Consider the following 14959-nt stretch of genomic DNA (forward strand, 5'->3'; position numbering starts at 1 on the left):
ACCAGACATGTTTCACTTCTCTCCTTTAAGACATTTAGACACATTACTGTCTGTTATTACACCAGATTAAATTACAGGGAAAAACTCACAAGGATCCCCATGTCTCTGTCTCTCTCTTTGTTCTGGTTGTCGTTTTCATTATTATTGTGGTGATCGGTGAGAGATCGCTCAGAAATCACCTTAGTAGCTTCATCACAGTCTCAGATCTGAACCAGCTTCGACACTTCCACAGGAAACTAATTCAGTTACTGATATGGCTGCAAGAACCAAAGCTACTGTAACAGCTAGTGTGTGTCTGAGAGTTCCCAAATACCCTGTGCTAAATTAAATTGTACAGCAATGCTGACATCTAGTGGCTAACGTGGCTAATTGCATCGGATTGAGGAACTTGATACCGGTCAAAATGAAGGAATCATGTTCTTGTCACAAACATTTCCAGCACAACAAAGCTCCACGTCTCAAAGACAGTCATCGCACATTGGTTTCAACCCTTAGCTGTCGTCACAAAGAGGTGGAATATGTCTATGTAAGAGAAATAACCAGTCCCATGTTTTGTTTTTTCATAAAAGGCCATGCTTTAATCCATGTTGTTACAGACAAGCATCATACTCGGTTACAAATATCTGGAATGTTTTGGGAGGGAAGACAAATAAAAACACGGAGCATTTCAAGGCACCTTAATGAGCAACTGGTGCTTTTCAGCTACAACACTGCAACGCAGCAAAAAAAAGCAAAATATTGCTATACTGGTGAATGATTATCGTGTCAATTTAGTTTGAAATCAGTTTCCTGTAGCCCAAATCCATTTTAATATACATATGTAGACTTAAAATGGTGTTAATGCACAATCCAATGAGATCAAGTTGAGTATAGTTCTATCAGATGTGCAGAGTGAGCATCCTTTACTTGTATGTATTTCAGTGTGTGCATCTAAGTATTATGATTTGTATGTTTTATCTACTTTCTTCTTTTGTTTATTTTTTTGTGGTTTGAAGCCACACTTAAGCACTTAAGCTTAATTCTTGCATAACACAATATCATGAGCACATAAGGCTGCTGTCACATGTATTAAGGAAACTAGAAAAACTGAAAAAGGGTAAAAACAGAATTTCAATGCAGCGATTTCTGGCTAGAGTGCAAGATTTACTTGATCTCAATGCCCTTGATGCGAGCATCCCCCTCAAAGCTCATGTACGAGTACTTCTCCGCTCCGATGCGGTTGGCGAAGTGGACTTGAGAGCCGTCTGAGAAAGTCACCAGGAACTCCTCGACTGTGAACTGTATGGTGATCTAGAAAGGGGAAGGATGATGTGTATATGACAAGGATGTCAAATATCAAACGTGTGCTCCAATATGAAAATGATATGGATTCAGCTCTGACAGATCTTGGTGACTTTAATAATTCACGATCTATGACACAGATTATGACACGAATTATTAACAAAAGGCAGTGAAGAGATCACACGGGACCATTTACCGTGAACTCCTCTCCGAGTTGGAAAGGAAAGCCTTCGCCACGTTGCTCCTCACACCAGTTTCCGCCCTCATAAGAGTTGCAGACAATTGCATTCTCATCCCCATGGGCATTAAAGCGAGGGTTCAAATGCATCGTGATCTCCTGCTCACTGGGCCCAATGTTAACAGCAAAACTGTAATACAAATATGTATAAAAAAAATATGTTTATTAGATGCTAATATAACTTGCTGTGCTTAAAATGAGTATGAAATGGTATCAAAAGTACAGTTTTTTACTTTACTTACTTTGAAGCATCAGGTTTTGCAAATCCAACAATGGTCAATGTCTGCCCGACCTTGAAGGACATGTTCTTTACCATCATATCCTGTGCAGAAACAGAAAAAAAAGGGTCAGTTATACAGTACATTACTGTGTGGTACAACTGTTGGATTTTTACAAGATCCAATTATTATTGCAGTTATAGGCAAAACACCAGCAGCGACGGCCTCAGCCAACTCTCCAATCCTCCCTCTGTCCTCAGAAATGACTAAACATGTGTTTTCAATTACACACCCACTGATGGGGTTGCTCATAGCTTCCAGTTCCTTTCTGCCTTGCTGTTGCCACGGCTCTTTTCCACTATGCACTATTTCCACTATTTTGGCATAATGAAATGTTTAAAAGTGATAGGTGCAAAGGAAAGTGGAAACTATACACAGTACACGAGGAGAGCAGAATCTCTGTGTACATGTGGCAGGGGGATTCACTCGCTGTGCTATGATTAGTAAATTATGGTGCAACGTATCGTTCGGTCGTGAAAACAGAGATCGCCGCTGCGTAACAGGTTTGCCACTTTGTCCAATTACACGACTGTCAGCGAGGTAACAAGCACAGATGCAGAAGCCACTTGAGGATTCACAGTTTTCACCACAACGTTAAAACCGCGTGCATGCTTAAGTGATAGGTCGACGTGACACATGAGAAAAAATTTGATTCTCTGCAGACAACATGAGCTCTGCTGTTGTTTCTCCTTCTGCTCATGAACAAAGTTCCAATTGTGCAGCAAATCAAGTGGGATTTCAATACTTTGCTTGTATCTTTCTTTGTAAATAAATTGTTTTGGTTTTTTTGCCATTCACACAAACATTTGAGGGAGAATTCTTTTACATTTTCCACTGGAGTGAACTTCCAAGGTTGATCGTTGTCTCATTTTCAGGGAGCATGAGCAGGAAGTTCAGTGGGAGTTTATGCAGCTGCTGGAGAAAATCAATGCTACTGTTAACCATGCCAGACTTCACTTTCCAGCCCACAGTGACTTCAACTGCAGTGTATTTAAGATCACTGTCAGACTGATTATTAAGAAAGAGAAAGCTGCACATGAACCGAGCATAATATAATTACACGGTTTCCCCCCCTGTGACAATTATTGATATTCCTCCCCTGAACACCTCTATTAATCAACCTGCAGAATGAAACCAGGCTGCAATGGTGACATGCTGTTTGGTGGTTTGACGGTTCTGACAGAAACCTGAGACGCTAAGTTTAGAGTAAAACCAAAGAAAGTGAAATGAGGGAGTGTAAAAGGAGAGGACGACAGCAGTACGACATTCTTTCCAATGCTAGAGTCCAGCAGTGAAGTGCGTGTAACACATGGCAGTGGGGCTGGAGTGTGTGTGTGTGTGTGTGTGTGTGTGTGTGTGTGTGTGTGTGTGTGTGTGTGTGTGTGTGTGTGTGTGTGTGTGTGTGTGTGTGTGTGTGTGTGTGTGTGTGTGTGTGTGTGTGTGTGTGTGTGTGTGTGTGTGTGTGTGTGTGTGTGTGTGTGTGGGGGTGTGTGTGCGTGGGCTGGGCTTAAGTTGGAGCTGTCTGCCAATCTGCATTTATCCTACACGGCCATCTAAAGACACTGCAAAAATGGCAATAATGTCAATGAAACCTCAGCTGCTCCCTCTGTCCCTCCCTCACTGTGCCGATCCCCAAACACATGATAACTGTAGCCTGTGGCGAAGGGAAACGCTAGAATGATAATGAGGGCCTTTATTGCAATCCACTCAGTTTATGAGAAAGATACTTTCACAAGATGACTAAGGAGAAATGCATCGGGCTCAGTAGTGACCACAAAAGGCAAAAAAAACCACAAAGTCAGATCTATGAAAATCCAAATAAGAGTACAACGCAATGAAAAACTCGTTCAAGCAAAGTGCAGATGGCTCAGTTTCATCAGCAGTGAGCTGGCAAATGTCAGACAGCTGACAGTAACACTTTTAACACTGCTTCTCCATCGGAGGCATAACGCAGAAAAGATATGACATGCAAGGAGCACAGTAGTTTTGCCATGAAAAAACAAAAAAAAACAACTTACTTTCATCATTTTTGCAGATGTAGTCGAGGAGCTCAGCAGATGAGAAGTGAGAGTGTGACAGGGCAGGCAGGGCCCACTGCATCCTGAGTGGGGAATATATACAGCATGGGAGGGGCCTTCCACGTGACTGACGTCTAGAAGAGCAAATATCAGCGAGCCACTGGTGACTGTGAGCAAATGGACTCAAAGTGAAGTTAGAGACCACAAATAACTAATTTAGTGCTTAACAAGTGATTGCTGACTTTAGAGAAGTGAGGATAAATGGTGATAGATAACTAGGTGACATGAGACCGTCACATTGTTTCTCGGAGGTTATTGAGTCTGCCTGGGAGCGGGAGCAGAGGCCAGAGTGGGCAGATAAAAATAGAAATGTATTTGTTGCCAGGGAGATGACTAAATATTTAGCCCAGCCAGGAGTTTAAATACCCACTTACATGTAACTTACAGTAAGATCGAATGGAAACATCCTGACAGCCATGTAATTTCTCTTTAGGGTAAAAAAAAAAAGAAGAACCAAGACCAATGCAGGAAATTAGCCAATCATCAAATTTGTTTAAATCTGTGACTCACAGTCGTCAAACAAGTGCGATTTCTTCTGCTGACACAGACGCTGTCACTAAAGAAGGAAAAGAATCCACAAACGTAATTGCACGTAATACAATGTAATGAAAAATGAAAAATGACAGTTATGAGGTCATTAGAGGTACTATACATCCTTTATATTTTAGTACTAATACAGTATGTTTGAAATATAACAGGAAGCAGTGTTGTATGGTTGGGTACTGACTGTATAACATGTTTCAATGCTGTATGAGAGTCTTACTAGCAGGTTAAGACAAATTAACTTTTTGTTTTTTGTTTAAAGAGGACATATTATACCCTATTTCTCCAAGTTAACCTAGTTCCCTGGTGTCCTAATGAACATGTCTGTGACATGCATTGGTCAAAATACCATAAGAATGAAGCACCACAGCAGTTCAATCACCCTGCCAAAACAGCCCTGTTCAGAACGCTCGGTTTAGTAGTAACTCTGTAGGTCCACCTTAAAGGGCCACCTTAAAAAAAGTAAAACAAAATTTAAGGGACAGGAATTGACATCAGCCACAGAGGCTACTAGGAGCTAACAGCAGTTAGCATTTGGAAAAGTGATCATTTGCAGGCTCTAGCAGGCACATTGCTGTCATTTATAACATGTATCCACTGGACAGATAAATCCTCTGAGGCTGGAAGTTTGTGTAGAACTCTGTGCTGCACTGTGGAGCCAAGAATAGAACTTTTCGCAGACATCCGGTTTTCGGATACCGGTGCCCTCACGAGCACTCTCACGTGTTCTTTACGGACAATGCGGAGCTCCGCGAGACAACAATTCCAGGAATTTAGCGCATTGTGATGTCCCAGTGAGCGCGGAAGTCAACATTGTGTGTTTTAGCTCCTGTACTTAGACTGAGGAGGACCACAAAAACATGAGTGAGTCATCTTTTTCACACTTTGCCGACTGATAGGGCCGCCAGAGTCCCAAATATAAGGATTTACATGATTAAAAAATGTATATTTTACATAATATGTCCCCTTTAAATGGCTGTGTTTAACCCTGAAATAGTTGGCTAAAGAATTACTGACGACTACAGGGCTCCTGTCATAATAATGAGAAGTAGATTTGAGCACCTTAATAAGTCACATATCTCTTATCTGGGGACATCTATTAAGTACAACTTTCCACAAGGGAATAATGTATGTCCATATGAATTAAATAAAAGAAACATTCTTCCACCACAACAATTAAACAGTGCATCACGGATAAGTTTGAACCTAACATTAAAGGTGCAGTGTGTAAAACTAAAACAGGGACGTTTTTCAATTCACAAAAGTCTGTGTGATCGTTTCTTTCCATACATGTGAGGAACAGATACAATGCATTCCAACGCCCCCCTTAACCTAAATAAACACTAGATCACAGCACTTAAACCAAACCAAAACCTAGCCTGAACCACGTCCAGACCATCTGGACCTATTAAACTCCCTCACTATAAATCAATGTCCTGTCATGGAAAATAACATACATTACATTTGTTTACATTATAGAAGTTTGGTTTCAAACAGCAATTGTGTCCTATAGATGACTGTGTTAGTTGCAGTAGTTGGTTTTCAGCATCACAAACACGTAAACATCTATGAACAGCGTGTGAGAGGAGGCGGAGGGGAAGGAAGTGCTGAGCAAAAGCCTGAATGACTTCTCTACGTCGACTGATAATGTTACATCTGCTTATACATTATGCACACACGTGTGATTTATAATTCAGCTGGGAATGTTGACCTACAGTGTCTTTCTTTATGTCTTTTGTGACACATATCATGTCCTATAGCCACGATTGAACCTGTATTGACATAGTCAATGAGGAATGTGCATCGGGGAGGATAAATCTGTGTCACTGTGTAATGCTGATATTGCATCAGGCATTCAATGAGTCATTTTTTCTTGGTTTCTCGACATAAAGCCTTTATAGTCACTACCTTTGTATATATTTTGTCATGTACGTTTGTTTGTGAAAAACAAAAAGATAGGAAATGTATTTTGAGGGAGAGTTAAAATAACTTTAACTAAAAGTCCAGTCAGAACTCTGGATATTTATTTATAGTGGTTTTATATACATATATATATATATATATATATATATATATATATATATATATATATATATATATATATATATATATATATATATTATACACACAAATTTTTAACATACACAAAAATATAAAACTTTTATAATTTGAATAATTAACAATCGGTCATTACATCAGTTTCATGACAGTTGCATCACAGTTGTTACACTGTGATTACGTCTCCCTGTGGGGGCGGGGCCACATGTTAATCATATGAACGACCCCCTCACTCTCATTGGTCTAATTCTTTAATATTCACGGAGTCTCAAACGCTATTGGTGAAACTACAGTAAAAAGGCGTGTCTGCGCACACAAACACACCTACACACCTACCTTATTATTAATATGAGCGGAGCCGTTTCTGTATTATTCTTAAAAATGGCTTTGAACTCTTTACTGACGACACTTTGACAAACCGTCTGTCATTACAATGGTGGAGAACGTGTCGTCGTTAATGTGAAGCGTTTCAATTGCACTTGGTGTTTGCGGCTTGCGGTGCACTCGTACAGTTGTCGCTGTTTGTGTGTATGTGTGTGTGCGCGCACTGTATTCGGATATCATCGCAGTCGTCAGCATCAACAACAACTGGAACAGCTCCTGGTCTGAGACTGCGAGGTTGGTATAGAAATGGCAACAACACCGGAGCCGTACGAGCCAGGCTCCATACCGCTGGCTGACGCTTTAGTCCCGGCTAGTATATTTGCTCCGGACCGGACAGGATGCATGGACGACACCGGGGACGAGTGCTTCGAGGACGCGGATATGGTCAACGGCGAGCCCGAGGACCGTGCGGTTGACTTTACCAACAAGGTAGAGCTAGGCCCAGAATGCAGCAGTGACGCTAATGCTAGCTGGTTTCTGCTGGTGAACGAATGGATGAATGAATGAATGAATGAATGAATGACACAAATTGTGCATTATTTTTCTTTACATATATGTGTGTAACGACCAAACCCCGTTCACATTTCCTCAAATACAGACATTAGACACGACTGGTTGTGAGGAGCCAGGACGTTGTTTTTGTCGTAGCAAAACATAATGTCCGTAAAGTTAGCATAACCTAATGGCTACATCATTTATCTTTATGAGACAGAGCATATCGCACCTTATGCTACACGAATTGTGATATTGTCGTGTTAGTGTGTTGATAAACAAACGACACGGACACACAAATGCAGGGGCCACAAAATGATGAGGTGGTGTGTTGAGTGGCGGTTTAAGGTAAACATAATATGTTTACCTCTACTACACACTGTGTGTGTATTAGACCAGCAGAACATCAGGTTAGCGTGTTAGTGGATGCGTTACAACGCTATTACAGGTCACACAAACAACTTGCATCAAAGTTGCATCAGTCAGGGGCAGGTCTTCGATCACCTTTGGCATCTGTCCATTTGGGTCAGCCTGATGGGTATCAAATTCATCAATAAACCTATGAATCTATGACATGCTTGTGTTGATAACACATGACCATATTAGTGACGCCTGGTGTCACGTTACTAACTTATGTTACTTACATGTTAATATCTGTTAACCACTTTAGCTATCAGCTTTTTAGTACCTATCATTCACATGATATATTTTGGTTATAACAACTGCCTCAATCTAATGCATTGATTCTTTGATTTATTTTGTGGTTATGTCAGATAAAGGACAAACTGAGGGATGTGTTTTGATCACATTTTACTTATGCATTAGGGCTGCAGTTAATGATTATTATATAATAAATTCATCTGTCAGGTATCTGCTCAATTAACTGATTTGTTGTTTCATTATTTAAATACAAAAAAATGATGCAACATATTTATTGTTGTTTCTTAAACCTCAAAATGACATCACCCTCAAGTGTTTTTTTTTCCACAAAACAAAGGTATTGCGTTTACTGTCATAATGGAACTAATAACCCAGATAATAATCAAAATAGTTTGCTATTAGGTTAGTTATTGAATAATAATCGCTTATTTGTTGCAGCCACATGCAATATAATATACGTTTAGTAAACTAAATTGATACTGCTTTTCTGCCTTCACTTGCTTTTGGTCTTCACACATGGGCATTATTTGCATGCAACCTTGAGCTGTTTCATGGGAAGAGAGACAGCTGTGTTTGTGCGTTTACAAGATTACAAGAACCTTTGGTTTCTGCTAAAGGGAAAATTGTCCAGAGTGATACCACTCTTGAAAAATCACCACAGATGATATAATTGCCTCTAATCTTTGGATATAAGTCCCATCCAGACTTATACCAGTTATAATTGTTCTCTTTTTTCCCCTTATTCCACCTCTTCCTGGACCCAACAGCAGGCTCTTGTTAGCCCAAACGGAGAGCAGTATGACTCGTTAGTACGCCAGCTACGGGACAGGATGGAGGAGGGATGCGGAGAGACCATCTATGTTGTTGGAAAGGGCTCAGGTGAGAAGCCGTGTAAACAAATTCACTTTGAACCTTTCTCTTATTTTTCTCTTTACATTTGTATGAAATATTGTATTAAACCCACTTATTCTCCTTCTTTCTCCATCACTGTGATGAAGATGGTGATGACTGGGGTCTGGATGAGACAGATATGGAGGCCTCAGTGGCTACAGTGCTCTCCATGTGCGAGCAGCTGGACACTGACCTTATTTTACTCCGAGAGCGTAATGAGACTGCCGGCTTGGTGCGTGACTATTTGATCCGCAGGCGTGTGGGTGAGCTGGACTTCCTGGAGGTCAGGTGAGTGGGCAGAGATGAGAATATAGGTTAGAAAGACACCATTTAGGTTAGCTTTTGGATTTACACTGACTATTTTGCCATCAGTAATACTTTTATTGAAACATGGCTGGAAGTTATGCTCCTCTGGTTCAGTTTCTGTGATATTTTGTTACTTCTTTACCTCTCAGAGTTGCAGTGGTGGGTAACGTGGATGCTGGTAAGAGTACTCTCCTGGGAGTGTTGACGCATGGAGAGCTGGACAATGGCAGGGGCTTTGCTCGCCAGAAGCTCTTCCGGCACAAGCACGAGATGGAGAGCGGCAGGACCAGCAGTGTGGGCAACGATATCCTGGGCTTTGACCAGGAGGGACAGGTGAGGGGGGGTAAAGAGCAGAGATGTCTTATTATTTTGAATTAAAACTTTATATGATTGAGTTTGAAAAATAACCATTCACGTGGAGACTATGGCTGCTGTGAGTATAATATCTCCCTCTCTGTGTGTCTGTGCTTAGGTGGTGAACAAACCAGATAGCCATGGAGGAAGCCTGGACTGGACCAAAATTTGTGAGAAGTCTTCCAAGGTCATAACCTTCATTGACCTGGCAGGTCATGAGAAATACCTCAAGACTACAGTCTTTGGGATGACCGGACACCTACCTGACTTCTGCATGCTCATGGTTAGAAACAGGGACATCAAGAAATATGAAATGTTTTTTTATGTTTGTGTCTTAAGTGGTTTCATATATCAAAAATAGACTGTCTATGTTTCTGTATGTGTATGAAATTGTATATACAAGTCAACTTTTTTTTTGCTTCTTTCATTAAAGTTTAAAAATATAATTCCCACACTCTTTCTCACCAGGTGGGTAGCAATGCAGGTATCGTAGGGATGACCAAAGAGCACCTGGGCCTGGCATTAGCTCTAAATGTGCCTGTATTTGTTGTGGTAACCAAGATAGACATGTGTCCAGCCAACATCCTACAAGGTCAGTCTCAATTATCGGTATCAATAATGATAGTTCTGTTCTCTGTGGTGAATATATTTGTGCTGCAATTCGTGTGTTTTTTTCCCCCCACTAACAGAGACACTGAAGCTTCTCCAGAGGTTACTGAAATCCCCTGGTTGTAGGAAAATCCCTGTCCTGGTCCAGAACAAGGATGACGTCATAGTCACAGCTTCAAACTTTAGTTCTGAGAGGTATTAACTTTAACTCTCACCCTGCAGATTCAAGTATAAAAGTGAGAATGCAACTTTTTAACCTGTGTGTGTGTGTGTGTGTCCAGGATGTGTCCCATCTTTCAGATCTCCAATGTAACCGGAGAGAACATGGACCTGCTCAAGATGTTTCTTAACCTGCTCTCCTCCAGGACTTCGTACAGAGACGATCAGCCTGCAGAGTTTCAGATCGATGACACCTACTCTGTGCCGGTACTGTGACTACTTAAAAAGTCTTAAAGCAACACTATGTAACTTTTGCTAGTCGTGCTGTTGCGGTATCAAAAACACGTTAAAAGCAAATCTTTACCAACTTCAGTGCCCCCACCTGTTAATCAAACATATATTCTAAAAAGACGGGTTAATGGAATAAAAGGCACCATAATCTTTATCAAAATCAATTTAAAAACAAGGCCCTATCTAATTCCTCAAAGCGCCGTAGTACACATGCCAGGCCTGAGAGTGGCGCTGTAACGCAGCCACAACAAAAATAAGGACGTTACACACACTACAATGTATACAATCACAGAAACAGAGACAGAATTAGCCAAACCAGGGGAAAGGAAACCGATAAAACAACCGAGTTGACAACTTATACCTTTGTTGCATTATTTAGTGACTCTTTTTGAAAATCTAGCAACAAATCTAGTGATTTTCTGGCAGAACCCTGAATACTTTAAAAGAATGAAATGGTCAGTTCTGCCCATAGAATGTATTATGAGAATACATTTATCTAGCTCTGTTTACTGCGGCTGCAGAGTCGGTCTGACAGCGAGGGAGAGCGAAAGAAACACTGTGACCACACAGACAAGAACAAGCTGTGGATGTGCAGTGCAATTGATTCAGTTTCACTTTTCCTTAAACACTGTGAAGTCGCTGAGGAAAGGATGTGGTCTGGCGATGTCTAGCGTCTTTTCAGGATGACTTTAGTTACTTTTACTGTGCCAAACAATCTTTATACACAAGAGTAGGACGGTGATGACGTGTCCCTGCTAGCTCAACATTTTTGAGATTTTCCCACCCTGGGACCCGTTTTCAAACAAACACAGTTTCTGCATGGATGAAACGCCAATACGATTTTTAAAAAAACATAACAACGCATATTCACCTACACTCGTTAACGTGTGAACAGGTCTGAAGATTTATAGTGCTGCTTTACCTGTGACTATATTTTAAAATGTGGATTTATTATGCCGAGGGTTAATCTGCCACATGTGTTCTTTTTTTATCTCAGGGAGTAGGCACAGTTGTGTCAGGAACTACTTTACGTGGACTCATACGCCTGAATGATACCATGCTGCTGGGGCCAGACCCCCTGGGCAGCTTTATCCCTATTGCCGTCAAATCAATCCACCGTAAGAGGATGCCTGTGAAGGAGGTTAGAGGCGGCCAGACTGCGTCATTCGCTCTCAAAAAGGTAGGAGGGGATATTGTTTTTTTTGTGGGTTTCTATATCGGTCTTCGTAAAGAAGATCTTGATTAAATGAACGCACATCAGTTTTGTGTATTCTGTTGTCTATACTCCTCCTGTCATGTGGCTCTTTGTACAGATCAAGCGTTCAACAATACGGAAAGGCATGGTGATGGTGTCGCCGAGGTTGAACCCACAGGCTACCTGGGAGTTTGAGGCCGAGATCCTTGTGCTGCATCATCCCACTACGATATCCCCAAGATACCAGGCCATGGGTGGGTAAAAATGAAAGAGGAAGGCATGTGAATTGGATTAAAAAAAAATGGTTCTCTCATGCATATTTTAGTGACTTGTTCTCCTGAGCTTCCACAAACACACCTTCCCCATCTTGTTTTTCCTCTTTCTGGTCTTCACTCTTTAGTCCACTGTGGCAGCATAAGGCAGACAGCCACCATCTTGTCCATGAACAGAGACTGCTTAAGAACGGGGGACAAAGCTTCTGTCCACTTCCGCTTCATCAAGACCCCCGAGTATCTACACTGTGAGCAGAGGCTGGTCTTCAGAGAGGGACGCACCAAGGCTGTGGGGACCATCACCAAGGTAAAGCACGTCGCAACCAGATAGTGTTCCAGATGTGAGAAGCTTTTTATCTGATTCCTTTACAACATGTTGACTTGATTTTTAGCTGTTGCAGTCAACCAATAATCTGCCATCAAATTCCAAACCACCTCAAATCAAGATGCAGTCGACAAAAAAGGCACCGCTACGAAAAGAGGACGGCACCCCGGCAGCCAGCGATGACGCAGCGACGATAGCGCAGTCAGCAGGACCAAGCACGACACAACCAGTGAGTCACACGTCCAAAGCATAGCAGACATTTCACTTCTCTATGGAATTACCTAATTGACTGTTGTTTGACTATTGTCCTAACTTAACTCCTCTGTACATAACTCCTCCCTTTTGGTTATTTCGTGCAACATCGTATCCACCATCCATTTTACCCCCGCTTGATTTTTGCCTCATGTCATCACAACTTCTTTTTGCTGTCATGCCACATTGCTTCTTTGCACCCTCTCCTCCCTCTCATTTTGCTTGCGTGGCCGGCCTCCCTCAGGGAGAGGGAGAGGAAGACCCTCAGATAAAGGAGGGCAACAAAGAGAACAAGGTAAAATGGGTTGATATCAAAATAAGCCATAACAGCGGAGAGGTAAAAAGAAAAAGAAAACAAGTGGAGCATGTGTTTTACAATCAAGATGGATGAGTTCTCAGCTTTGATACATCACTGTCAGGAACAACCACAAAGTCAAAGATGCTGTGCAAACTCAATTTTGGAGAAGAGTGCTCTTGAATTATGAATTTGTCTTTTTGGCATTTTAAATGAAATGATATATGATTAGTAAGCGTCCAAGTTAAACTAAACATTAATCACTGATACATAATTGCATATGGTCATTATAGCATTGCAGAAACGGTAAAAAATAATGGCGTCCTATGACTTTTGCACAGTACTGTGGAATTAGACTTGTTATAAACCAGATTATCACCAGCCATTGGCGTAATCCTTACTCAAATTACTAGTCAAACAACTGTCTGTTCTTGTCAAAAACTCTTTTGGTCTCTCTCTTTCGCAGCCAAAGTCTGGAGGAGGTGGGAGGAGGAGGGGCGGCCAGAGGCACAAGGGGAAAGGCCTGAACAGTGGCAGCAACTCGACAGCAGCTCCCTCCTCATCAGGGACGGGCGGCTGCTGAGCTGTCTCCCCCCACGCAAACCCCCCCCCCCCCTTCCCTCTCTGCAATCACTCCGCCAAGTGTCTTCATCTCACAAACCATGGATGCTGATGTTTGAAGAAAGACACTCTCCTCAGTCCAATTACGACTTGCCTTTTTAAACAAAGACCTACTGTTTTTATTTTTAAAAAGGGAATAGAAGGGGGTATTGTCCGAAAACCGAAAGGCATACAACCTTTTATGCATTTTAATGTCAGCTGCTTTTGCTATTTTTGAATGATAATGGCGTGGTTTCTGAGGTTAGCCTCACTCGGGAGGGTGATTCATTCAATTATATTAATATTTAATGCCTCTAGGAAATCCACAATCCAGTCCTTTGGGCTCACTGTCAGTGATGGGGAGGGTGGCCCAACCCGAAAAACGAGGATCTAGTATCAAGACGAGCAGCTATAAGTGAAACTCCCCCATGCATTCCCTGTGTATTTGCAATGAAAAACACTTCATGTACTATTTATACTGCATTATGTAAAATAGCTGTTAGTTGTGCTCCGATTGGAGATGCTCCGCTGTAAAAAAAAAAAAAATGTATGCAAATCACAAATGAATGTAGCAGAGGGCGCATAGTGAATTGAAATTTTAGATATGTGGAAAATATAAGCTGTAACATTTTATAATTGTCATTTATTTATTTGGCATTCATGCAGAATGTTGACGTTTGGATGGTCTGCAATTTCCTCCTGCTCTAATCCGCGCCGCTAAGATTCAGTCGTATCTTCGACACTTCCTCCGTCAGTCATCCATGTAAATACCTTGCACTCATAGTGTTGATACAGACAAATACAGCACATGACCTTATCACTCCAAAAGCTGTTCATGACCCAAGTCATGCAGTACTCGCAATGATATTTGTAACTCTCATACCCCATGCTGGTTGCTGTTACAAGTTGTGACACTTAAAACAACTTTGCAGCTAAAAAACTTGACCATTAATAAACGGCTTTACCAAACATTTCAACAGTGTTTTTTTCTCTTTAATATTTCCATCTCAAATTTCCTTATTACGTATTAAAATTGTTCACATTTTTTTTTTTCCAATATTCACCATTGTATGCCTTCCTTTTACAAATACTACACCAATAATTTAACAGAATTGTGTGTTTTACACAAGCTACAATAGCTGCAACCATGTTAAACCAGAAACTAAGCTGGTAACGGACATGGAAAAACTCCACAAAACATAATAGTAAATGAACAGAAAACATGAAGCATCAAGCTTTAACGCAACACTATGCAAAACATTTTTGACTTATAACAATTAAAATCACTGAATTGTAATACTGAGAAAAAAAAGAGCCTCTTCTATTCCCAGTCTGCATCTGAACCTCTGTCCTTGCACTATGTTAAGTTTGGTTATTGGGCATTTGGTTAATGCCCAG

General features: G+C 41.2%; 2 protein-coding genes across 2 annotated transcripts; one reads left to right on the forward strand and one right to left on the reverse strand.

The window, feature by feature from the left end:
* Positions 1–556: 556 nt before the first annotated feature.
* On the reverse strand, positions 557–3903 carry lgals2a (lectin, galactoside-binding, soluble, 2a). The gene is made up of 4 exons (XM_083896042.1): positions 3816–3903; positions 1762–1841; positions 1478–1649; positions 557–1290 (listed from the first exon to the last, which is right to left on the reverse strand). The coding sequence occupies exons 1-4, from the start codon at positions 3822–3824 to the stop codon at positions 1144–1146; spliced, it is 408 nt and encodes a 135-aa protein (XP_083752168.1). The 5' UTR covers positions 3825–3903; the 3' UTR covers positions 557–1143.
* Positions 3904–6849: 2946 nt separating this feature from the next.
* LOC310933385 (GTP-binding protein 1-like) lies at positions 6850–14608 on the forward strand. Its single transcript, XM_083896863.1, has 13 exons — positions 6850–7289; positions 8780–8891; positions 9011–9191; positions 9359–9542; positions 9682–9846; positions 10032–10155; positions 10253–10367; positions 10454–10598; positions 11620–11802; positions 11936–12071; positions 12218–12396; positions 12482–12643; positions 13428–14608. The coding sequence occupies exons 1-13, from the start codon at positions 7107–7109 to the stop codon at positions 13542–13544; spliced, it is 1986 nt and encodes a 661-aa protein (XP_083752989.1). The 5' UTR covers positions 6850–7106; the 3' UTR covers positions 13545–14608.
* Positions 14609–14959: the final 351 nt, after the last annotated feature.

This window comes from Microchirus variegatus, assembly GCF_963457635.1.
Source record: "Microchirus variegatus genome assembly, chromosome: 10".
In the NCBI taxonomy this organism is placed as follows: domain Eukaryota; kingdom Metazoa; phylum Chordata; class Actinopteri; order Pleuronectiformes; family Soleidae; genus Microchirus; species Microchirus variegatus.

What these genes read in the sequence shown, in the direction of transcription:
- lgals2a (XM_083896042.1), bottom strand. An exon ending in GCAAAACCTGATGCTTCAAA is followed by an intron (nt 1,650 to 1,761) that starts GTAAGTAAAGTA and finishes TTTGTATTACAG; the next exon opens with TTTTGCTGTTAACATTGGGC. An exon ending in AACTCGGAGAGGAGTTCACG is followed by an intron (nt 1,291 to 1,477) that starts GTAAATGGTCCC and finishes TCCCCTTTCTAG; the next exon opens with ATCACCATACAGTTCACAGT.
- LOC310933385 (XM_083896863.1), top strand. Translation starts at nt 7,107, where the DNA reads ATGGCAACAACACCGGAGCCGTACGAGCCAGGCTCCATACCGCTGGCT. An exon ending in CGGTTGACTTTACCAACAAG is followed by an intron (nt 7,290 to 8,779) that starts GTAGAGCTAGGC and finishes TGGACCCAACAG; the next exon opens with CAGGCTCTTGTTAGCCCAAA. An exon ending in TGTTGTTGGAAAGGGCTCAG is followed by an intron (nt 8,892 to 9,010) that starts GTGAGAAGCCGT and finishes ACTGTGATGAAG; the next exon opens with ATGGTGATGACTGGGGTCTG.